At 37.3% G+C, this 25,306-nt stretch overlaps 1 protein-coding gene across 1 annotated transcript in view; it reads right to left on the bottom strand.

Annotated features, from left to right (window-relative positions):
• Positions 1-7,392: 7,392 nt before the first annotated feature.
• sema3e (sema domain, immunoglobulin domain (Ig), short basic domain, secreted, (semaphorin) 3E) overlaps positions 7,393-25,306 on the bottom strand; it is a 37,275-nt gene continuing 19,361 nt past the window's right edge. Inside the window, exons 5-17 of the mRNA XM_058388213.1 lie at positions 23,081-23,174; positions 21,971-22,087; positions 19,039-19,181; positions 18,787-18,901; positions 15,755-15,824; positions 15,470-15,614; positions 13,187-13,409; positions 12,982-13,073; positions 12,851-12,892; positions 12,195-12,364; positions 10,842-10,909; positions 10,406-10,533; positions 7,393-9,132 (exon numbers count right to left, since the gene is read on the bottom strand). Coding sequence (XP_058244196.1) covers positions 8,680-9,132; positions 10,406-10,533; positions 10,842-10,909; positions 12,195-12,364; positions 12,851-12,892; positions 12,982-13,073; positions 13,187-13,409; positions 15,470-15,614; positions 15,755-15,824; positions 18,787-18,901; positions 19,039-19,181; positions 21,971-22,087; positions 23,081-23,174 — 1,860 coding nt within the window. The 3' untranslated portion in view covers positions 7,393-8,679. The remainder of the gene's footprint in view (positions 9,133-10,405; positions 10,534-10,841; positions 10,910-12,194; positions 12,365-12,850; positions 12,893-12,981; positions 13,074-13,186; positions 13,410-15,469; positions 15,615-15,754; positions 15,825-18,786; positions 18,902-19,038; positions 19,182-21,970; positions 22,088-23,080; positions 23,175-25,306) is intronic.

Genomic DNA, 25,306 nt, shown 5'->3' with positions numbered 1-25,306 from the left:
ATAATGTTGTACAGGAGGTCAGCTTTTTCTGGAATAATTAACCCAGCACATCAACAGTAACTGCTGACTGTAAACAGTAACTGAAACTCTTGACCTCAATCTCCATGATTCCATGCACAAATTAGTACATGTGTAGGTGTTCCTAATAAAGTGACCTGTGTGTGTACATCTGTGCTAATTTATAAGCTTTAGCCAATCTTATTCATTATAGAAAACAATACAACAAGAAATGTATGATTTTAAAAGCAAATAACTAATGCAATAGTTCTTGTATCTTTTTTCTTTGCAGACATCCATTAAATAATTCTAATTATTCCTGAGTGCTGATCTGTCCATTGGTACATAATTCAGATTCAGATTCTGAATTGAACAAGAAAAATGGCCTATAATGTAGATTCTGCACAGCAGCCTTTTTAACAGCATAGCACATTATTGGCTTTCTGTCACCCGGCATCATGAGGAAGCCACCATCACAAGGCACTTTTGTGTAAGAAGGTTGTGCCCTTTATGGAGACTCACTGCCTCCTCTTTATGTCCTGTTCATTCATGTTGTCATATTGTGGCCATGTTGTGTATACTCTGCACACAAAATATTCATTTAGGTGTATTTTTTTGTGAACAGAATGCAAAGTGTCTCATTTGGAACGCTGCCCAACAATGTAGAAATGCAACCTTCGCACTGCAGCTGCCGTTAAAATGATGTAAAAGTATTTCAATCAGTCGATTAACCCAGATCAAGTCTTCTGCCATCCAGTACAGTTTAGCTGCAGCTGTGTGTGCACATATAGCATTACTATTTCTAATCCCATTCCTTTTCAACCACTAACAGCTTTCATTATTTTGTATCTGTTACACACATGTATCATCAATTCATCAATGACGTTCAATTTCTAGGTTAAAGTAATGACTGCTCATAAGATTTGCCGGGAAGTCACTTGAAAATGAAAGTATTAGCTCAAATCTCCTTGGCTTGACAGAAATCAACCCCAGCCCCGATTTTCACACCGTTCTGTGCATTATTCCTACAGCCATTCATAGTAGAAGTGCTGTAGTTGGTTCTACAAAAATCTGCTTTACTCAATTTTATATTTAAGTTTTTTCTAGAGCAGATCTGAAAAAGATACAGTGGTTGATTGTGTTTGTTTGTGAGTTCTTCCCTCTATGTGAAACGAGAACTCTAATTGAAAGAGGTGTGGGAATGCTTTGCATTTCAATGAGGCTTGGATATGCATGCCAGGGAGTGGAGTGGATTTCTTAGAGAAGATATTAACAACCTGCTGCATCAGTTAGTGTGTGGTGATGTAAGAGACACCTGCACTGCTGTTAAAGTGTCTGTTAGGGAATATGGACCAAGGCCTCACAGTCAGAGGTACAAAAACAAGCAAAAAAAAAAGTAATAAGAGACATCCAAATTATTTACATTCTTTAATTGGACATGATTGCTTTTCATCTGGATAGCATTGTTCTTATTATATGGAAATGTAATAAGTATAATTCTATAACAACTTTTGAAGAAATGCAGCAAGGTGGTTGGCATTTATTCCTGGCTCAGTTGACGTAACACCCAGTCGAATGCAATGCAGCAGAGAAGATTACATTTCATGGTGGGTTGCCTTCCATTCTGATACTTGTTCAGAGTTTTATTCTTTGAAAGTAAATGTATGGTCTGTGTTCTTCAATATTCAGCTGTATGTTATAAGGTACATCACACACATCAAGCAACAGCAGCAGTGTAATGAAATGTTTTTCTTTTTTATTTTAGTGTGTATTACACGAGTCACTAATAAAAAGGAATTGTATATGTTTTTCAAGGGTTAAACTGAAGGGGAGACTCAAGGGAGCTGAGCTCTCAGACCAACAAGCAGAGCTGAACTAAACTGCAGTATAAGCCTTGTGTGTGTATTGCACTGTAAAATGTGCAAGAAAAACAACTGACACCCGAAAAATTATGTTTCAATAATCCCAGGGGAATTAATGTGTGCAATCTGGACAACAATGTGAAAATTGGAAAAGCTAAATTAGCATGACAGGCTAGTGTTATTAGTTATTGCATCATAAAAGCTATGAAACTATCATCAGAGGCGTCGGTGCTGGAGGGAATAGAACTGACTACCCCGAGTCTGGAGGTGTGGGTGGCTCTCAAGGGGCCTGGACTAAAAATTTTGTATTTTCAAAAGACTGGAAAGGAGCCAGTAAAGATTGAATTTGTTTAGGATTCAAAATGTGGCTATCATCTTCCAATTTGCAAATTCAGACCATGTAGAGCTTTGCAGTCTTCTGTTACAACACTGTTTGACAAGAGGAGCAGGTGGGTGTTTGCCAGGCTTGAGGCATTTCCACATTCATATTCATAAAAGCTAGATTTTTTATGAGGGTAAAAGTGTTAGTATGCTTGTGTGCCTCTTTTCTCTACTGAATTCATTTGTGATTCATTTGTGAACTATTACATCCAGTAAGGCATAGTCCACACTCACACGAGCAAGTAAATTTTGTAATACGTGGTTTCTCCTCTTCGGTAAAGAGGTAAAAAAATTTTTAATCATTGAAAATTAATATTTTTTTAGAGTCTTTGATATCGGCATGTTTTGCTCATTTCACAATGAAAAAGTAACATTATATTTACATTTTTTAAACTATATATAACATATTTAAATTCAAAGGTTAATTAATTATTTATATCTATTTGTCATAGATTATTTACCTATGTAATGACACATCCAAGGCAGGTCTCATTACTCCTCGCACTGCACCTCACTCCCTCAGATCCACTAGCACTGCTCGACTGGTCCCACCATCTATCAGGGTAAAAGGTAGGTTTTCCTGAGACAACCTAGACTCTAGACTAGTCTAGACATCTAGACTCTTCTCTGTTCTGGCACCAAGGTGGTGGAATGAACTTATCCTAGATGTCCGAACAGCCAAGTACCTGACTGGCCTTTCCCCCTATTTTTTATGTATTGTTATATGTTGTATATACATAAAAAAAAAACCCAAAAACCAACAACCTCTGTTTAGGCTAATGGTATCTTAAGTCTGTGACCTATTGAACCAGTGTTAATGTATTCACTGATAGAGACTTTAAAGCACTTTTGAACGTTGCTCTGGATAAAAGCATCTGCCAAATGCCAGAAATGGAAATGGAAATGGATGGGGGATAGATGGGATAGAATCCATGCGCAGCTTTAATAATCCACACAGCAAACAAATCCAAACCATAATCCAAGCTTGAAGTCAGAAGACAGGCAGAAGATAATAAAAAAAACAGGTTAGCATACAATTGGCCAACAAATCCAAATTTCAAAATCCAAACAAGGAAACAAAGACAACAATGGCAATGAAAACGGCTTGGTACGTTTCAAATGGAGCAGGTGTGCAGAGGCGGGAATGGGATAAGGACTGGGCGGGACAAACACATATGAGAACACAGAACATAAACAAAAGTACATGGTACAGGATATAACATACACAAAACCTGCCAGAAAATCCTCTGGTGTTGTGGCAGGGATCTGTCCAAGCTGTCCATGACAACCTGTTTCATAACCCTGTCTACAGTCTCGATCCAAGCCTATATACGTCCTGACATTTAGATATAAATAAAATGATTTGATAGTATAACCTTTAGTTTTCAGAGCAATACTGTTGGTTTTTTTTTATTTATGCAGTTAACTCTTATGTAATAGTGGAAAAAACTAAGAGGACAACCCATTTCTATAAATGAGCATGACTAGCTATATGAGTAACTGCTTATAATTTGGCTGCCAGTCATCATTTTAGTCTTATTTTATCCTCAGCAGGAAATAGTGCTTAGTACATTGTAGGAGACCTTAGTAATGATAATGTGCTGTTTCTTGTGTCATCCAATAAGTGCCTGTAAAGTGCTGTTTATAGAAAACTTATACATTGTATATATATATATAGTGGCATGCAAAGGTTTGGGCACCCCGGAATTTCTGTTAATGTGAACAATTAAGCAAGTGGGAGATGAAATGATCTCCAAAAGGCGTAAAGTTATAGATGACATTCCTATATTTTAAACAAAATCATTTTTTTATTTTCATCTTTTACATTTTTAAAATAATAGAAAAGGAAAAGGGTCGGCAGCAAAAGTTTGGGCACCCTGCATAGTTAGTACCTAGTAGCACCCATTCTGGCAAGTATCACAGCTTGTAAATGCTTTTTGTAGCCAGCCAAGAGTCTTTCAGTTCTTGTTTGATGAATTTTCACCCATTCTTCCAGTTCTGTGAGATTCCTGGGCCATCTTGCAAACACTGCTCTTTTGAGGTCTAGCCACAGATTTTCAATGATGTTTAGGTCAGGAGACTATGAGGGCCATGGCAAAACCTTCAGCTTGTGCCTCTTGAGGTAGTCCATCGTGGATTTTGAGGTGTGTTTAGGATCATTATCCATTTGTAGAAGCCATCCTCTTTTCAAATTCAGCTTTTTTTTTTACAGATGGTGTTATGTTTGCTTCCAGAATTTGTTGGTATTTAATTGAATCCATTCTTCCCTCTACCCATGAAATGTTCCCAGCAATACAACCCCAAAGCATGATCGATCCACCCCCATGTTTAACAGTTGGACTGGTGTTCTTTTTATGAAATTCTGTCCTTTATTCTCCAAACATACCTTTGCTCATTGTGGCCAAAGAGTTCTATTTTAACCTCATTGGTCCAGAGGACATTTTTCCAAAATGCATCAGGCTTGTGTAAATGGTCTTTTGCAAAATTCAGATGCAAGAGAGGTTTTCTTCTGATGCCAAATTTGTGCAGGTGTCTCTGAACAGTTGAACAGTGTACCACAACTCCAGAGTCTGCCAAATCTTCCTGGAGGTCTTTTGCAGTTAAACAGGGGTTCTGACTTGCTTTTCTAGCAATCCTATGAGCAGTTCTTTCTGATATTTGTCTTAGTCTTCTGATATTTGTCTTGGTCATTTGATATTTGTCTTGGTCTTTCAGACCTTATCTTGACCTCCAGTGTTCCTGTTAACTACTATTTTTTAATTACATTCTGAACTGAGGAAATCAATACCTGAAAACACTTTGCTATCTTCTTATAGCCTCCTCCTGCTTTGCGAGATCAGTCATTTTCATTTTCAGAGTGCTAGGCAACTGCTTAGAGGAACCCATGGCTGCTGATTGTTGGGACAAGGTTAGAGGAGTCTGGGTATTTATAAGGCTTTGAAATTTGCATCACCTGGCCTTTCCTAATGATGACTATGAATAACCATGACCCTAACAGGCTAATTAAGGTCTGATAACTTGGTCAAAGTTATCTGAGAGCTCAAGACTCCTAGGGTTCACATTCTTTTGCAAGCTGCTTTCCCTTTTTCAAACTAAAATTGTAGAAAACTAAAACAATACACTCATATTGTTTAAAATATTGCAAAAGAGTGTTTCATGTTTAACTTTATGCCTTTTGGAGAACTCTTCTACAATTGTATACTATCATTACTTTACAGCATAGAGTACATTACATTACTGAGTACTGTGTACAATAGTAGAAGTTTAGAGTATCCAGATGAGATTGTCCATGCAAATCCACAGACCATCTATTGCAGCAGAAATTGAGTCACAAGTGTAATTAATGGCTTTTCCAAATCTCCAGGCTGTGAGCAATAAATAATTCATAGTGTCACATAAATTCTCTGATAAGGATTGCAAGCATTTCAGTAAACTCCTCTTCCTTGGTTAATAAAAATGCTTCAAGATTTCTCTGCTATCTGATGTCTGAAGTGCTCTGATGTCTAAATGCAAAACAAACTTTTAAAACTAACTGAGAAATATTTTTGGTTCTACCTAACCATATTGTTATACCAAGCTTTTAGTGGGATGTCCTCATGCTGGAGTTAATTACGCTCCTCAGGCAAAACCATTAGAATAATAATTGCTTACACCTCCCTTCACGTTAATAACAACACCAATCTTGTCAATTAGAAACAATTCCAATTGTTTCACCTGCTTTTTCATTTAATCACAAATGTTCAATACTGGCATTTAGTCCATTGATTTTGAAGGCCAGTCAAAGTGCCCCAGTATTTCACCACACCAAATCAACTAACCATTGCATATAGGGAACAACCCATAAGGTCTGCCATTTTGGAGATGCTCTGACCCAATCATCTTACCATCTTTATTTGTTCCTTGTCAAAGGCTTACACTTGCACATTTTTCCAGCTTTTACCACATCAGCTTTTGAGAACTGACTGTTCATATGCTGATTAATATATCACGCCCCTCTACAGTGGTCATTGCAATGAGATAATCAGTGTTAATCACTTCAGTTGTTTGTGCTGTATTCTTGTTCAGTTCCTAGCCTTAGCCTACTATAAATCTCAGTTGGCTCATTTTCCCCATAGTACTCAGAATGTTGTTATTGAATTATTATGAATTCAGGTGAATTATTTAGAGGGAAATTAGTTATAATGTCAGTCAAGATAAAACAGTTCTTTGCTAAGCACTTCATCATCAAATGTTTTAATAATGAATAGTCAAGAGCTATACATATATATTGTATTAATCTAATACATATATATAATAATATGTGTGTGTGTGTGTGGGTGTGTGTGTTTCTAGCCTCATTCTTAGCTTCTTTTTCTATATTTGTGTGCTAAAGCCAGAGGGGACTATTACTTTCACAGTGATTATTGGAAATTTAATTCACTTACAAATAAGACTTGTTTCTCCCTAGAATGGAGTGTTGTATTGACAAGGTGGTGCTGCTGAAATCGAGTTACCTTAAAATGGAATTGGCAATTCTTGTTAACTCTGCATGCCTTTGTGGTCCGTGATACCTGGTTACTGATAACTTTCTGCAGTTGTGCAGCTTGTGAGAATGCCCAAAAACTTCATTTATTGGCAATTTTCCTATGCCTAAAACTAAAATGTGTGCTGAGTGATATCTCAGGAATGGCAGGTGATTAATCTAGATATTTACCACATTTCACGCTCAGCTGAACAGTGAGTAGACCAGGCGTTCTCTTACACTTGTATGTGCAGCCTTCCTAGACAGGCTGTACAAAGTAATTTAAGCACTGCAGTTAAATCTGTTGGCATATAGAATAGTCTCAAGTTTGGAAATACAAATTATAATCTATGTCACCAACATTTCTCTTCAGGTCATACTCAGAGTTAAGACACACACCCATAGAAAGGAGTTAATACCAAAAGTGCCTAGAGAGGTGTAATATTTACTCAAGACAGGTGTAGTATAAATTGTCTAGCAGTTTGATATTCTGTAACCACAATGTTGCATTAAAATGCATGTTTTGTACTGTACATACCTTCAATTAACAATTAATTTGAAGTGAGCAGTAAGGTAAATTGTGTTGTGGGACTTGTATGATGTTCATTATCTATATATTATTAACATTATTATTTATCAGGTGTAATCGTAAAGGTTGAGGGTGATGCAGCACCATTTCCAATTCCCTGCATCCTTGGTGCTGTACAATTATTGGACACCGGTCAAACTATGGCAAACTCAGAGGCATAATCTGAACAGAGCATAAATCAACTCTTATCAATATAAGCAAATTTCACTGTGTAAATAACTCTAAACAGCAACTCTGAATAAAACCCCCATAGAGTAGCGTTACCTTATCATGAGTAGCTAATAAGCACAGAACACCAACGTATGTTGTGTAACAAGCTGCATGTTGCAATAGTTTATGGCATTTATTAGAGTAGCCTACATGAAAATAAGAAGAACTTCTATGTTGGTATTCACCTCCATTTTTTTTTTTTTTTTTTTACAGTACATTACATTTACATACGTATAGAATTCTAACATGATTCATGATGCTGGAAACCTCTGAGTCTTTGAGTCATGGAAAATCATTCTTATATTTATATCATTGGGGCTTTAAAATGATAATTACACATTAGTGTTAAAACCTATAAACACTAAACACAAGCAGTAACATATCTCCAGTTCAAACTAATGGGGACATCTAAACCACTACCAAACACCAACTACAATAATTTAATATAAAATACAAGTGATAAATATTTAAAGTATGTGCAGAAAACATTGCTTGTCTTTGAGAGGATCTGAGAATGAACAGTGTTGAATGTTTTCAGAGTAATGAGTCATTCTATTCAGCAGAAAGCAATCGTTGTTGAATCCAGATTTTTTGGCTGTCAACCAAGGAAAAACGTTATTCTGTTGCTTCTCACATGAGAGCACACGCCGTTGTAAATGGAAGCAGTGCACGCCCATGTTTGTCAGTGTGTGACAGGGAACAGTGGGGTCACTGCGTCTCATTTTGGGAGTCTCTGTTCAAAATATCACCTAAACAAGTTCCTGTATCTGTAAATGACTGTAATGTTCAAAATAAGCTTTACCACCAAGCACAGTTACATATATACATGAATTCTACACCTTCTATCATTTAATACATTCCAAACCAAACACAGATCTCCAGACATGCACATTAAGGGGTTTTTTTTTTTCTCCTTCAGTTGGGAAAATTCATTGACAATGAATAGAACAAAAATAGGATCCAATCGTGTCTGGAGAAGCATTCCTAGGTGATACTACTAAAACTCAAACATTTGGTTTCATGTTTCAATTGAATCTTACACAATAATGGGCAAAATATGTCTGAATATTATCTGCATGTATGAACGCAACCCTGTGGTCTGTCTGTTCAGTTCAGTTCAGGGTAGAGTGGGCAATTCACTAGTCCTGTGTATGTCTGGGTGCCCGAGCTTTCCCACGCCGCTCACCCCCCTGGGAATACCGCCACTTGGATGGATTGCCTTTGAGCTTCTTCCTCTTCCTTTCGGCTGCACACCACATCCTCTCGCAGTACTGTTCCACACGCTGGAAGTTATTGTAACCAATCAGCTGCATGAACTCTTTATACCAGAGCTTTCTGGAGGATGGGGCAGATGGGAGACTTGGGAAGGGGCAGGGAGCAGAACGCAGTTGGCCCTCGCTCTCGTCGTAGTCTCGTCTGTGGAACACATTCTCCAGTCTGTCCTCTTCCAGAACCTCCAGCGTCACCCTGGCTATGGTCTGGACAAAGCCGTGCTCCACAGACCGGCACAGGTACACACCAGTGTCGGACTTTTTGGTTCTCAGAAACAGCAAGCCATGAGGCGTCTGAATAATGTGATCATCGCATTTTATCTGAGTGAGAGGAGAGGAATGTGAGTTATTGTTATGGAATGTGAGTTCTTGACTGATTATATGCTAAATAGATATCATTTAAATCTTAGAGACCACCTGACAAGTAATATACAGTAAATCTTTATACTATTATGGAATCTGATTGGTCAGTAGGTGCACTCATTCAAATGTATTACCGTTTCTATAGTAACCGTTCAGTCACACCGACAAGTATGACATGACATAATTTAAGACTAATCTACTGGGACAACATTTAGCTTGTATCTTTATCATGAAAAGTTGCCATTTTTTAAAAAATTATTTTCAAGAGAGGCTGATGGTGGAACAGCCGTTTATAGGTGTTATAACTCAGCATATAATTCCTTAATTAATAAAGAAAAATTGACAAATTGCTGTGGTTTGTGATATGAGAGGAATAAACCTTTGCCTATTTGATTGTAATCAACTTTGGGGAGGTACCGGATCACACCTCCCTATCATTTATTGAGACACTGTTTACTAAGTAAACATTATGTATACATTATTTTCATGTGCAAATTAGTTTATAACATACACAGACTTTTAAAATTAATTTAAAAAAGACATCATAAGAATTTAGCCTTAGTAATAAATTTCTTCGTTAAAAATATTAGTCATTTTCAAGGAATGGGAGTACCAATTAAATATTGTATGTAAATTGTTTAAAAATGAATAAATAAATAACAAAGAAAGAAAGAAAGAAAGAAAGAAAGAAAGAAAGAAAGAAAGAAAGAAAGAAAGAAAGAAAGAATAAAAAAGAAATAAATAATATAAAATATATAAAATATAAAAAAATAAAAATGATTGTTTATTTGTTTCATGTTCATAAAGAACTTTTCTTTTTCAATTCTTTTTCAATAGCAATATTCCTGACATCTACACAGTTAAAATACTTTAGGACTCCTGCATGATGTAGTAAATTTTGCAGGTTTAAACAAAAAAACATTATTATTATTATTATTATTATTATTATTATAATTATAATAATAATAATAATAATAATAATAATAATAATAAAATAATATAAAGTAAATAAAATAAAAATAAAATAATAATTAATTATAATAATAATAATAATAATTATTATTATTATTATTATTATTATTATTATTATTATTATTATTATTATTGCTTTTATTATTTCAGTAATATATTTTTGCCCCACTATTTACTAACTAAATTTTTTGCAGACTAAAATAATAAAACTTGAATTTTGTATGTTTGTTTGTGTGTGTGTGTGTGTGTGTGTGTGTACCTCTTCCATGTCTACTCCTTTCACTTTGTACCATGTAAGTAAAGCCTGTAGGGATCGGGCTCTACACTCTAAGAGAGTGCTGTTCTTTTCCACTCCATACACTAATTTCTCTGATATGCTCTGAGCCTCTGAAACACACACCGACATTTAATTTAATTGACAATGACTCAAAAAGAAAAAAAAAAGACATAGAGCCTGACACAGCCTTCAGGTTTAGTGTTAAAGTCAGAGTTAACCCCAACCTTAAACCTGGAGATATGTAATGCTTGGTAAATGTAAAAGTGTGTATAATAACTAAACAAAGTAAGTAAATATCTTACTGACAGAACTTTATGCTCGAACAAATATTACTAATTATGATTTTTGGTGTTAATGGAATCTGAATGCGTTATTCGGTCTCAGTCATTCAAGATCAACACACAATCTCTCCACGCACCGTTCAACTGGAGACCGTTACACTGCTGCACTGCATTGCCATGACGGACATCCTGCCTTCTGAATCGCCTGGAGAGAGAGAAAAAAGCAACGAGAAGCATTGAACTCCCCCAGCCAAATCCCAAGTGTTCTGTTTGACACTCATTTATCAAATGCAGGATTTAAGAAATAAAAAAAAAAGTGCGGTGCAAAAAAATGAAGAAGGCAGAGAGAGAGAGAGAGAGAGAGAGAGTGAGGGGGGGGTGACAGAAATAGATTGTCACTCCCCTGCTGATGTTTAATCTCAGAATGAAATCAATTGCGAGCAGCTAATCTTTTCCATCAGCATCCTGCCTGTGACTGCACTGACGGCTACTCAGCACTGATTATTTGTGATTTCCGTGTCTTCTTGTACATGCAGAATGAGTGTGTGATGAGCATTAGCATGTGTGGGAGGTGTTAGCATAAAGTGCTAATGGGTTCAACCTGATGGCTGTGAAAGGACTGACAACACTGGATTAGGGAAACGCCTACGCTAAACCTTTATTCTGGTCTGATGAGCACACACACACACACACACACACAGACAGACAGACAGACACACAGACACACATGCACACGTTTATCTTGATCTTAAAAAGCCTCTGTAACTAGCACAGATTCTATAAACTGACACATCAGTGTCTCAGATGGAAGACTAGAAATTGCCAGAACTAACACACACACACACATAGTGAAATAGAAAGGCAGTAGGTGATGAGTAGGAGACATGAGACAGCAGGAGGTGAGGTGAGACTTCACTCTTTCTCACCAGGAGTACGTCTCCATCTTAGCCTCTGTAATGGCCATAATTAAAACCCTGTGTGCATTTCTCTCTGTGTACCGCAGCAGTGAGCATCCGGAGCAGGAAGATTTCCATGCCTGTACACATGAGTGTGTGATCAGAATGTCAGCCCATCTGTGTGTGTGTGTGCGTGTGTGTGTGTGTATTGTTCTACCTCTCAGCATGGCAAACACTATGTAACATACAGAATCTGCAGCATCTCTCTGTCTATACACAGACGTGTTTCATCTGAAGGTGTGTGTGTGTGTGTGTGTGTGTGTGTAATTCAATACCCAAGACATTAGCAAAATGCTTTACTGGTAATGTTTAAGTATTCCCTCCTGTTGTTTTGACTGTATTGATTAATTTTTAAATCACCTCAATATCTGTCTGTGTGCCATAGGATAAATAATAAAGATGTCATCCTCTATCCCACTAATGTACTCACCTCTTTACACTTGAGCCTTCCTGATAATTGCTTTAAGAATTATGTTTTGTCCTGCTCACAATTGTGGGTCTGGCTTGTGTGTGTGTTTTTAGGTGTGTGTGTACCTCTTGTGAGTGTAAATGCCAGCAGGTATGTATCTGGAGCAGGTGTGTCCATCCCAGGCACAGTATGGGTCTCTGGCTAGACAGCAGTCGGCACAGGCTGAGCCATACAGGCTACACTGGTGCACTTGAACCTGCGTCACTCCCAGCTCTGAACCCACGTACAGGTGTTGCTGTGACATTGAGAACAAACTGTAATTAACTCCATGGGATACAATAATGAAGAGAATAAAAAAAGCACAGTAAATAAATTAATAACAATAACAACAACAATAACAATAATAATAATAATAATAATAATAATAATAATAATAATAATAATAATAATTATTATTATTATTATTATTATTAATAATAATAATATTATTATTATTATAACAATAACAACAACAATAATAATAATTATAAATAAATAAATAAATAAATAATAATACAACTACAAAATAATTATTATTATTGTTGTTAAGGTTAGTGCTGTTGTATCACTCTCATCTACCTGCTCATCTTTAAAGTACCATGTTTAATAATGTAGATCTGTGCTGCTTATCGCCATCTAGTGGCAGCATCAATGACTGCATTTTATTCACATTATCACTATACTTGAAAATGATGCAGAAGAATAAAATGATTCAGGACAAAATAAATTGTAAATATCTTACCCTTTTATTTGAGATGATGATTTCAGTAACAGGCACTGGAACCTATGATACACAAATATATATGTCACCATAAACGGAAGTACATAGTAAAAACCAAATGTAACGCCAAATCTTCACTACTGTCCATTTACCTTGAACACTTGTAGCTCCTCTAGAAGCACTTCTTCAATCGTGTTGGCCTCCTTGTTGAAAATGGTGATTAATTTTAGCACGAATGAATCATCTGTAGGAGAATAAATGTTGCTTATTTGTTATGTTTCTTTTCATTGGTCTAATAGACATCATCTGTTTTGATGTAAATGTATCATAATTTAATATGTGGACATATCACAATACCTGTCCCAATGAACAAGACATTATAATGTCCATCCTCAGCCTCCACTCTGTCCACAGCGATCTCGGTCAGCTTGCGTCCACCGTCTGTATCCAGGAGGATGGGCCTCCTGTGGACCGGCTGCACTGGCTGGAACATGAGGGGATGGGAACGCACAAAGCGCAGGACTTCATCTGGATACCCCTTAGAACTGGAGAACTGACCGCCATTAATCTTACTGGCACACTAAAAGTGGGAAAAAATAAAGAAAGAGAAAGAATATCCTGATAAACTGTAGGGAAGAAAATGATCTTCCGTTGAAATGAGGACATGACCAGGATAATGCATGTTACAGAAAACTCACAGGAATTTATTTCATGAAGTTATGAACAAATATAAATTCCAATTGTGTCATTCTTTAATTAATGAAGATGTAATTGTTGGATAGCTGCTGTGATATAAGGGAAATAAATCACTTTAGGATGTGCTTGTATTTATTTCCCATTTTTCAACAAATAAGACAGATATGTGCACAACATGAGCTTTTATTATTAAAATACAAATTACTATTTTTTAAAAGAAAAATATTTTACATATTATTTTTACATATAATATGCTAATTTGTATGGGTGCCAATAATTATCAATGCCATAATACATTTCTATGGTGCTATCCCTGGAGCTACACTATATTGCCAAAAGTATTCGCTCACCCATCCAAATAATCAGAATCAGGTGTTCCAATCACTTCCATGGCCACAGGTGTATAAAATCAAGCACCTAGGCATGCAGACTGTTTTTACAAACATTTGTGAAAGAATGGGTCGCTCTCAGGAGCTCAGTGAATTCCAGCGTGGAACTGTGATAGGATGCCACCTGTGCAACAAATCCAGTCGTGAAATTTCCTCGCTCCTAAATATTCCACAGTCAACTGTCAGCTGTATTATAAGAACGTGGAAGTGTTTGGGAACGACAGCAACTCAGCCACGAAGTGGTAGGCCACGTAAACTGACGGAGCGGGGTCAGCGGATGCTGAGGCGCATAGTGCGAAGAGGTCGCCAACTTTCTGCAGAGTCAATCGCTACAGACCTCCAAACTTCATGTGGCCTTCAGATTAGCTCAAGAACAGTGCGCAGAGAGCTTCATGGAATGGGTTTCCATGGCCGAGCAGCTGCATCCAAGCCATACATCACCAAGTGCAATGCAAAGCGTCGGATGCAGTGGTGTAAAGCACGCCGCCACTGGACTCTAGAGCAGTGGAGACGCGTTCTCTGGAGTGACGAATCGCGCTTCTCCATCTGGCAATCTGATGGACGAGTCTGGGTTTGGCGGTTGCCAGGAGAACGGTACTTGTCTGACTGCATTGTGCCAAGTGTAAAGTTTGGTGGAGGGGGGATTATGGTGTGGGGTTGTTTTTCAGGAGCTGGGCTTGGCCCCTTAGTTCCAGTGAAAGGAACTCTGAATGCTTCAGCATACCAAGACATTTTGGACAATTCCATGCTCCCAACTTTGTGGGAACAGTTTGGAGCTGGCCCCTTCCTCTTCCAACATGACTGTACACCAGTGCACAAAGCAAGGTCCATAAAGACATGGATGACAGAGTCTGGTGTGGATGAACTTGACTGGCCTGCACAGAGTCCTGACCTCAACCCGATAGAACACCTTTGGGATGAATTAGAGAGGAGACTGAGAGCCAGGCCTTCTCGTCCAACATCAGTGTGTGACCTCACAAATGCGCTTCTGGAAGAATGGTCAAAAATTCCCATAAACACACTCCTAAACCTTGTGGACAGCCTTCCCAGAAGAGTTGAAGCTGTTATAGCTGCAAAGGGTGGACCGACGTCATATTGAACCCTATGGATTAGGAACGGGATGTCACTTAAGTTCATATGCGAGTCAAGGCAGGTGAGCGAATACTTTTGGCAATAAAGTGTATTTATTCAGAGAAGCATTTCATATGTCTAACCTTTCCAAAAAAAAAAAAAAAAGTGATAAAATCCTAATACTGTCATCTAAAAGGTCGGAAATTTCATCCACAATCACAAGCCCTAATTGCATTTGCTATTAAAAATTTCCCATTTCAGCCCCTCAGTGTTTTGCTCCTTTATCAGATTTAGGTGTTAAAAAGCCTTTGAAATTATGTAATAATCTCCCAAATTTGATTTATTTGCAACCCAGGAAATAAACTCATCATCCTGCACCACAGTAGGGACAAGATATAATATAAAGCCCTGACAACCTTCTATAACTCACTGTTATGAAAAAGAATGCAGTGTATGGATAACTGTGTAGCGTGTTGTGACTCACAGATCCAGGGCGAGGGTATGGGACCTTCCCTTCATACACACCCCAGTGGTGGTCAGTGTGCTCCCGGTGTGCAAACGGACCATTAAATGCAGCTCGGATCTCCTCCATGTTATACTCACATACTGCATAACCTTTAAAGACGGCACTGTAAAGGCAGAAAGGACATTTTTAAGAAGAAAAAAAAGTAAGCATTTTAAAAATGCAGAGAATTTGTGTTTGTAAACTCTTCAAATGACCAGAATATGTACAAGAACCTGTACTAAAAAATGTCAAATTTAGATATACCTGGTTGTGCTGAATAGACCAAAGATCTCAGGGTTCTTCTCATCCTTTCTCTTGAGTACAAAGATATCCTCTGTTCATAAACAAGGAACAAATATTAAAGAGACAGGATATACGCGTGTGTGTGTGTGTGTGTTTGGGGTGGGTGAGGGGGTGTGAGAGTTCAATATTGGGATGATAATATAATTCATGCCACTGTTGAATTCTCAAATCTAATAATCAGAAGTTGATTAATTTTCTCTAACGGCAGCTCTGACAATAGTACTATAGTGCTGACTGTAATTCAAAATTTATATTAATGCGCTCGTTCCAATTCCTTATTGTTTCTATGGCAACAACTCATTCATAAGGACTTGTATGCCAAATGCCACATAATCTGAGCCTAATAATAAACAGACTGAAAACTGCATATAACAACACTCACCGTTGTGTTTTCTCCCTTACATCAGATCCACTTATTAAAATCCAAGCAACACTGGACATTTCTGTTATTTCTGTTATTATGGGTAACCACTCTGTTTGGAGAAGCCATGTCTGAATTTCCTAGCAGACTGTTTGTGTTAGCTAGTTCTTATTTACCTTGTCTGTGAGTTAGCGGTAATGTCAAATGCTTAAAGAATGTATACATGCCTTGGACGTGTCATTATGCGAATTTCTTTTATAAATAAAAGCATTGTATATGTGTGTGTCTGTGCATATTTTCGTGTGAACTGCGGTTATGTTGTCTGAAATGTCTTTTTTTGTTTCATTCAGTTAGAAAGTTCAGCTCTGTCTCAACTGAGACTCTGTCTCAGCTGGTCTCTATTGCCAGGCTGTGTTACTGAGTCCATACTGCCAATGTTGTTTCATCTGTTTGTTTGTTTTTGTCACTGTGCTCATATAGTCAGCTACAGGATACTGCAGTGTACTGTTGATTTAGTGCCAGATAGCACTGCATTTTGCTTTGTGCTTATGTGCTCCCTTGGGTGATGTTAAGTTATAGAGTATGTGATAAGGTCTGTGCTTGACTGCTCTGGTATAGAAAAATGTTAGCGTGAGCTGGTCAACTGGGTGCTTTCCTACATTCACACTAGCAAGCGTTAAATCGGCAGATAGCCGGTCATTTTCTATGTGCATGCAGTACATTCAACTGAAATTCTCTCACTTCCATGCAGATTGGGTCTGATCCATCAAAGCAACAAATCCAAATCCTAGTTCAAATGATTCCTCAGACAGATCCTATTGTGCAATAGTGCTGACGTTTTCCAGTTCACAACTTTAGCTCCAACCTAAACGATTCAATTTACTTGTAAAGCATGGTTTCACAGATATCTTGTCATACGCAAACACCCATTAAATGTTCAGAGATCAGTTGTGCCTCTGATGAGTATACTGTACATAAAAGCTGACTTGGCTAATCTGCCAAAGAAGGTGCTTAGCATGAAGACTGTTTTTATAGTATTATTTATTTTTTATTTATTTTTTGAGCTTCATAAGGTACAGATTTAGTGCATGTCCAAGTCTTGTCACCTGCTAATAATAATACAGTGTTAGAAAGAGAGAGAGAGAGAGAGAGAGAGACTTGCTTTATTCATCAACAGCTAACCAGCTAACAGAAGAAGAGCAGGAGCATTCACGTCTGAGACAGAACCAACAAATATTTTAGACTTTTGAGGATAACTTTCCCTCAAGCCACCTGAAGTAAAAATATAGAAATAACCCCCAACTCTAGAAACTATACTGAAAAGTTTGTAAATAATAAATGGCACCAACAATAAAATGAACAACATACTCCTGAGGTAATAATCAGTAGCTAGTTCCAGAATGTGAACACTGAAAAAAAACTCTATCCCCTACTTGTGCTAGCCTAACCAAAATAACTTGCACAGCAAAAGAAAGCTTACAAACACACACCACTGAGCAAAAACCCCCACACACTCTCTCATAGAAGATATATGTGTATGTGTAAGGAGTATGCTATTCTATATCAGCTTCTGCACACTGATGAAGTGTTCACCACTCTATGCATACTGATTACTGCCATTTCAACAAAGCAATTACGTAGCCAAAACATTCCCTCTGGTTTTAGTCCAGCTTTCCATATAGACTCGACCTCCCACACAAAATGGGATTTCTTCTAAATGCCACCTAATATTATTGACTTACACATTACCTTAGGGGAATAAACTTATGATGAAACTCACAAAATGTCATTTTAAAGGCTGTGTCACCAGACATGGACTGTGTGGAATATTGTATAAAATCAGGCTAACCCCTTTTAAACTATCATTAGTGTTTCAAAATGTGTGTATAGGTCATGTACAGATTGTGTCATCATGGAATAAACCAGACTAAATCCAGCTATAATGATATATCAGCTCATGTCATGCTAGTTTCAATTTTCTGAATAAGACAGTGACAAAAGTTTAAAAAGTCATGTCTCAAACATCGGTCATTAAGACGAATGAAATATAAATGTTGGTTTTAAACTGGTGATACTTAATAGTTTGTAATGTCTTATTTGTGTATTATTTATGTATTTAACTCTGGGCTGAAATGATAATCCATAGTTTTTCCTGAGTCTGTTTACAGTCAAAAAATATACATTACACTGAGACAATGGTACTGGACAGTTTTGTATTGTTATGTGTATCACCATGGTCCTGGAGAAATGACAATATTGTACCTAATTATAACAAGCTATCTATATCAATGAGAAACTTTTACATTCAACTCTATCTGCTGAAGAAACTCATAGCTTTGCTGCTTGGTTTAGTGCCATTTTGTATAGATTAGTTTTCCTGAATGGAAGGCAGAAGGTATAATAGGTATATATATATAGTTATAAAATTGAACCTTTATACCTATATATGTAAGTTTCTGACTCTGAATTATGGCCCTCATCCTTAAGTTACCTTTAACATTTGCACACAACTGAAGAAGCAGTAGTTTAATAATAATGGCCCACATTGGCAAACTAGAGCTGTCTCTGAAGATATTTTATATAAATGTGTACCACTGATGAGAATTAAAGATGTACTGATTATGTTTCTTACCCAGCTCATCAAAGTGGGTGTCGATGCCATTGGGTCCTGCCACTGAACATATCAAACGAGCCTTGAGGAAAGAGCTCCACTTATTCACCAACATCCTCTGACCACCCTGATCATTCTGAAAGACACAAAGTTGGTCCTCCTGATGATACAACCTGCTAAAACTACTACAGTTTACTTAACTATTCAAGACATATGTTGCCATCTTAAGAAGTGTTAAGAAATGCATTTAATTTTAATATTCTGATCACTTACAGCGCATACACGGGCCACCCGGCTGTAGACAGCCTTATTTCCTGCCTCTGTAGTGGACACTTTCTCAGTGAAGAAGAAGTAAACTTTGTCATCAGCAGGGTCATCGTTATCAGGGATCACCACAGAACCAACAAACTTCGGCTCTGAGAAAAAAACGGACATAGGAAATGTGTCAACGCAGCTAATGATAAAAAATAGCTGTCCACTGTCTGCCAAAGCATAATAGTTTCAGACACACAGACCAGATACACTTTATCAGTTCTCAAGGGGAAGCTGAAGTCTGCAGGAAGTTGTTATAGTTGTGGAATAATCATCTGAGCAGCCGTTTTTTTAAGCAAAACCTTTTGAACAATCATTTGGTTTCAGTTTCTTTACCTATCAAATGTTCTGTCATTCAGCAACAGATTGATGTTTATCCACATATCTATACTGAAACCATACTGAAATATTTAAAATGGTAACATTTTCTATTGACAGACATAGTCCATAGCATTGAGTAAATTTACCACAGCAGATATTAGGCACAGAGACATCCATTACATCTTTTGTTTTTTCAGTCTAGACTAAGAATATTTACCTTCACCCTAGTTTAGCTTTAGTTCCCTCTATGGAGTACATTTTAGAGGTGATCATGTGTTTTTTCATCTGTTTCAATGATCATGTGTGATCATTTTGTGACCATGGCAGTCATATGATAATATGAAAATAACACTATGAATTAATGAGCCATTTATAGTAATAATAATAAAGGGGAAAATGTAAAAACAAAAAAAAAAAGAGAGAGAAATGCTCTACTTTTTAAATGAAATTCTTAACTAATGAATAATTGTGTATGTGTTGCATGTAAAAATAAATGAATTACATATAAACTCAAGAGTAGTATATTTATATATAATGGAAAAACCATGTAAAAAATAAAAACATGCACTACATGTTATAATATGCACATAATATGCACTATATGTGAAAGATGAAAAGAAATGAATCATGTCAAAAGGTTTGTAAAATTTGCATATGAAAAATCATGTGAAAATGTGAAGTTGTGTGAATGAATGAAGTTGCGTGTAACTCTTCTGTACACTTCACACACACACACACACACACACACACAGAAATCGCAGAGGTTTCCATGGTGCAGTGAGATCTCAGTTTGTATGACAGTTGTATGACCAGTTTTCTGTGACTGGCTTGCAGTAGGTCTGATGGGTCTGTTTGAGAGTGGGTAGAGATAGATGGCATCTGTCACACATGCCTTTCTGCTTCTCTGTATGATTAATGGCACACACTTGGGGGCTCGGACTACATGAGCCCCCCTACAGGTGAAGAATATACTCCTTTATTCTCAGACACACAATGCCCCTCTGTGGTGTGCATCAGAAATGCACTCAAACATACACACAGAAAGGCAATACTCTAAGACAACTCTATAAATACAATACAAAGGCAGGGACGATGGCTATGTTAATTTTTTCCAGTGTTCTTCAATGAAGCTCAGAACCTCTGAGGCAGGATGTATGGACATAAGGCAAACATTAAACCAGCTCACAGCATGAAACTACTACACACTCAACCATCAGACCAGGTCACTGATGTTGATTGATGATAAAATGCGATTCCATATGGACTCTCTGCCTGAGAGCTGTTTTTGCTCAAGAATAATGCAGTGGTTTCCAATCCTGATCCTCAATATTATTTTTTTTCTGTGTGTACTAACACACCTGATCTAAATAATTATCAAATTATCAGATCTACCTTAGAGGTTATTTCTTGATCAGGGTTTTTGAAAGCATGTCAGTTGAAAAAGCTTACTGTGTTTGAGCCTCCTGCTGAGTACTTCCAGCTATAATCACCTACATACAATGTTCAGATGGTGGAACAGGTGGGATAGATTAGAGCCTGGACCTAATAACCAGGAGCATTTTTCCTCTTTCACCACATAAGATTCAATACGTGAAAGCCTTGATATTGTCCAACATACAATTTGTAAGTGTGTCAGTGTGTGCTTCTGCTGTTTCATCTTGAAACCATTTGCATGTTCAATTCAGCCTGCTTCTGAAATCATGATGACTTCAAGCAGGGTTCTTACATTTTTTACAGCTAACGACCCAGACTAAAGGAAATTCCCGGGGGCTCTATTATGATGAAAGCATAGGTTTATTTAAGATTTTAAGGACAATTGGGTGCCTCACAGCTCCAAGATACATTGTACAGTCCTGAGCTTGGGTGTCTGTGTGTTCATTGTGTGTGTGTGTGTATGTGTATGTGTGTGTGTGTGTGTGTGTGTGTGTGCCTGGTGCCATGTGATGGACTGGTGTCCCATTCACACCCAGTGTTCTTGGGATAGGCTGTGGATCCACCTTGATCCTGATCAGGATGAAGCACTTACTGAAGACAAATTAATGAATTATAATGCATCAGTCAGTGAGTTTTCTGCCCTTTTGGAATAACAACACACCAATTTCAAACTGAATATTGGGATCTGGCCAGACATGGGCATGAAACACAGGATTGGTACATTTTCCAATCCAATCCATTGGCAAGTCTTCTGTCTTCAGTGCATGTGACATTAAGACATTAAAGAGAAAAACACAAATCATAGATATGAATCTAAAAAAGGAAAAAAAAAGTTATCGTAATTTATAACAACTCAGTAGCAAAACATGCTCCATCGCTGAAAGAATAGCAGTACTCAATCTATAGTATACAGTTCTGTGGTACTGGTAAGATATAATAAAAGAAATTATATGGGGCTGATGTGAACATTTTTTTGCTTCCTTAATATATTTACATAAAGACAATATCTGTGTTAAAAGCCTTCATAATCTGGAATGAATTAAAGGGGCCAGTGAGTGAGTGAGTAAGTGATTGTTTGTGCTGGATTAATGTGTAAGGCTGTAATGCTTAATTAAAAGCTCATGTGGGTTTTTCTTACCATTTAGCTGTTGTCTGTCTCCTACTTCCGTCCTAGTGTAGCTATGGCTGCCGAGGCGATACAGCGCTGCATCATTCTCCCAGTAATCAGTGTATAGCGCTACAAACAGTTGATTCCCTGTAGAGTCAGAAAGAAGGAAGGATATATCATTTATTTATTTAATATTTTGAATATTCTTTCTGGTTTGATAAGTGATAAGAAATGTAATTTTTGCTAAAGGAAAGCTTTTAGGTAATTATACAGGGGTGAGGATTGAGGGATGGGGTTATTGAAAATGGTCTCTAAGAGTTAAATGGGTGGAGTTGAAAAATACTATATTGAAAGGATTTTTTTACTGAAAGGTTTTTACACAAAGCTCTACTCCAAAACTTATGGTGGGTCAACTTCAGTTAGCATGCTAACTAGAAGTATTATTAGAAAGGACATCAGTTTGAAGTGCATTCAAATGCTTGAAAGCCATGTTGCAACTTTATCAACATGCAACTTCACATGGATTAGAAGAAGGACTGTTGGGGTATTCACCTATTATGTACCAAAAAATAATTATTATTACCTATTGCACATTTAAAATATTGATCACACTTCAGTTGTTATTATTTAATATGCCACAAGGTGGCAGCTAAAGTATAACTAAAAAATATACCTCGCAGTACAGAGGTCAAAACATACTCATGCCAACAGAACAATCAATTTAGCATCTTAATCTGGAGTAATAGGAATGATATTAATCTATCTAAAGGTGTAAAGAGAGAATTAACAGTCTTGTGAAGAGCTTTGTGGCCGTTCCATCAGCAGGAAATGACCAAACTCATTATTCACCTCCTATACTTCCCAGCTTCTCCCATTCTAATCCTTGTCTTAATCTGTGGACTCTGACTGGGAGAGCTGATGGATTTGACTTGAAGTGCTTATGTGAGAATTCAAGGGAGGTAGAAAGCCTGAATAGCTGAAGAGCCTCCATACAGACTTCCCAAGGCTCAAAACACACAGCTCTTATTGTGAAACACAGCAGCTTTGAGAATAGATATGGATATGGAGGAGGGGGTGCTCGTGAGAGAGGAAGCAGAGAGAGGGACATGTTGTTGAAAAGTTGTGTTATTGAGTGCTTACTGGACACTGTGGACGTTGTAGGGCTGTTGGGATGAAACGGGGATCTCCCTCTGCCACTCTCAATGTACTCCGGTTCCAGCTGAAACACTCCTTCCTGTTAAAATAAAGCACAAACACACAAAACTTTTTGAAGGAATTCAATGGTTTCTTCAGAGAAAATGATGAAACACATGGTTGGAGTTTCAAGTCAGAATGTTAAGTAGGGAGAAGTGTTAAGCTAACAGTACATGCTAAGACAGTGTTAATGCCTGCGGTCTTATTCTATTTCACATTAGCAAGTATGGGAGAATAAGAACAAATACAAAAACAAATGCTAGCAAGCCTTGCTACTGTTTTTATTGCGCAGTATCATGTTACCTAACTTGCAAATAACCTTGCCTATAGCTAGGCCAATGTTAGTAACCTCAGACTCTTAAGTACCTCATGTTATTTTGCTAGAAATTTAGAAACCAATCTGCACATAAGCCTAATGCTAGCTAGCTTTCTAGTGCTTGTCTTAATTACATTATATAATATGTAGCCTAATATGAGCTAGCATTTTAGCAATATGTAAACACACACACACACACACACCTTGTAGAGATATCCAGCCTAGTTAAACCAGCTGTTAGAACATCTTTGCTAGCTAGTAAGTTGCCAGTTTTTCATGCTTCCTTATTATTTGACAGGATTTGTACTACCCTGTGTTACTGTCTTAATTTCTTTATGTTGTAGCATTAATTGTAGTGGTATTATTTTTACTAGAACTGTTCATAATATTAGCAGTAGAGCTAAGCTATTGTAGTAGCTATTGGAGAGATTTCATTAGCTAAATTGACTTGGCTAGCAACATGTGCCATATGTTTAGCTCGCTTCATAATCTGTTTCTTATTACATGATATAATACTTAATAGTTTGCAAACAAATGTGGCAAGCTACTGAAGTCAAATGGGAAGATGTTATTAGCATATAATCACATCATTAGCACAGCTGTGTTTAGCTAGCTGGCTAGCTTATCTAATGTTAAATTGCTGAACAGTGTATCTGGGTACAACTATGGATTTCATTTTTTTTTTCTTTATTTAGTAACAATCTTTTTGAATAGTTTGACATATGTCTTTGAAAGAAGCACTGCAACCCTCTAACAATACCCTAAACCCACAGAACAGGACTCTAAATCCAGTGTGTCTGTGTTCAGTGTGTCCTCTTATCTGACACACTGATCAGATTTGGCCTGACGTGGTTTGTAGAAAATGGTTTCAAGCCATTCCCATAAACACAGATCAGGGGCAGGACGGGCAGAAGATCACAGAGAGTGAGGCATCAGTCAGCCTGTCAGCATATAATGCAGCCTATCACACATCCTAATCTATTCACACTGTCACTATCAGGATGTATTACACAACCTATCCATCACACCACACACACCTCCACCTCCACCTCCATTTCACACTTCCACACTGCATCTCGGGGGGAAATATTACATCCAGGTGAATAAGTGGACAGTGAAATGAGAATTCTGGAAGAGAAGCCACACACACACTCTCTCTACAGACCATCCTATACACACCAGTGGATGACCTAAATATTTTTCTTACTGAAGTACAGCTTTAAAAAAATCACCTTTCCTGTCTTTGAAAATACAATAAATTAATAGAATAGTCAGGCCATGTTTAATTGCTGTTTTTTAATAATGTCCTTTTAATCTGGTGAGTATTGCTTTGAAAATGCTACATAGCGTATAAAGTGTTTAAATTAGCTTTATATTATAGGTTATAATGTACAAATAAGTCATTGGAAACCTTTATGAATCAAACATGCAGTTAGGCTAATAGTTCAGCACTGCTTTTGTTTATCCTCCACAGTCTTACTGTTTAGTTAATAGCTAATAAATAACCAAATAAATCCACCTAAATAGATAAACTGTGTCAGTATGTGCTGGCCATTCATTCACATCTTGAAATGAATGTGGACCATTGACCATTGACTCGATAACTAACTTTAGACAAGAGAAGCAGTATCATTTAAGCATCACAGCTACCAGTGTTGTTCTCTGACATGAAATAAGTGAACCTGGATCTCTCTCTCTCTGTCTCTCTGTGTCTCTGTCTCTGTCTCTCTCTCTCTCTCTCTTTCTCTCTCACTCACTCAAACACATGGTTCACATTTGCAGGGCATATGGTTTGTAGTTTGTAGTTTTGTGTGTGTGTGTGTGTGTGTGTGTGTAAAAGTTTTTTTGTATTTTCC

This window comes from Hemibagrus wyckioides, linkage group LG04 (assembly GCF_019097595.1).
Source record: "Hemibagrus wyckioides isolate EC202008001 linkage group LG04, SWU_Hwy_1.0, whole genome shotgun sequence".
Classification (NCBI taxonomy): Eukaryota; Metazoa; Chordata; class Actinopteri; order Siluriformes; family Bagridae; genus Hemibagrus; species Hemibagrus wyckioides.
This window is presented reverse-complemented; position numbering and strand designations above follow the sequence as displayed.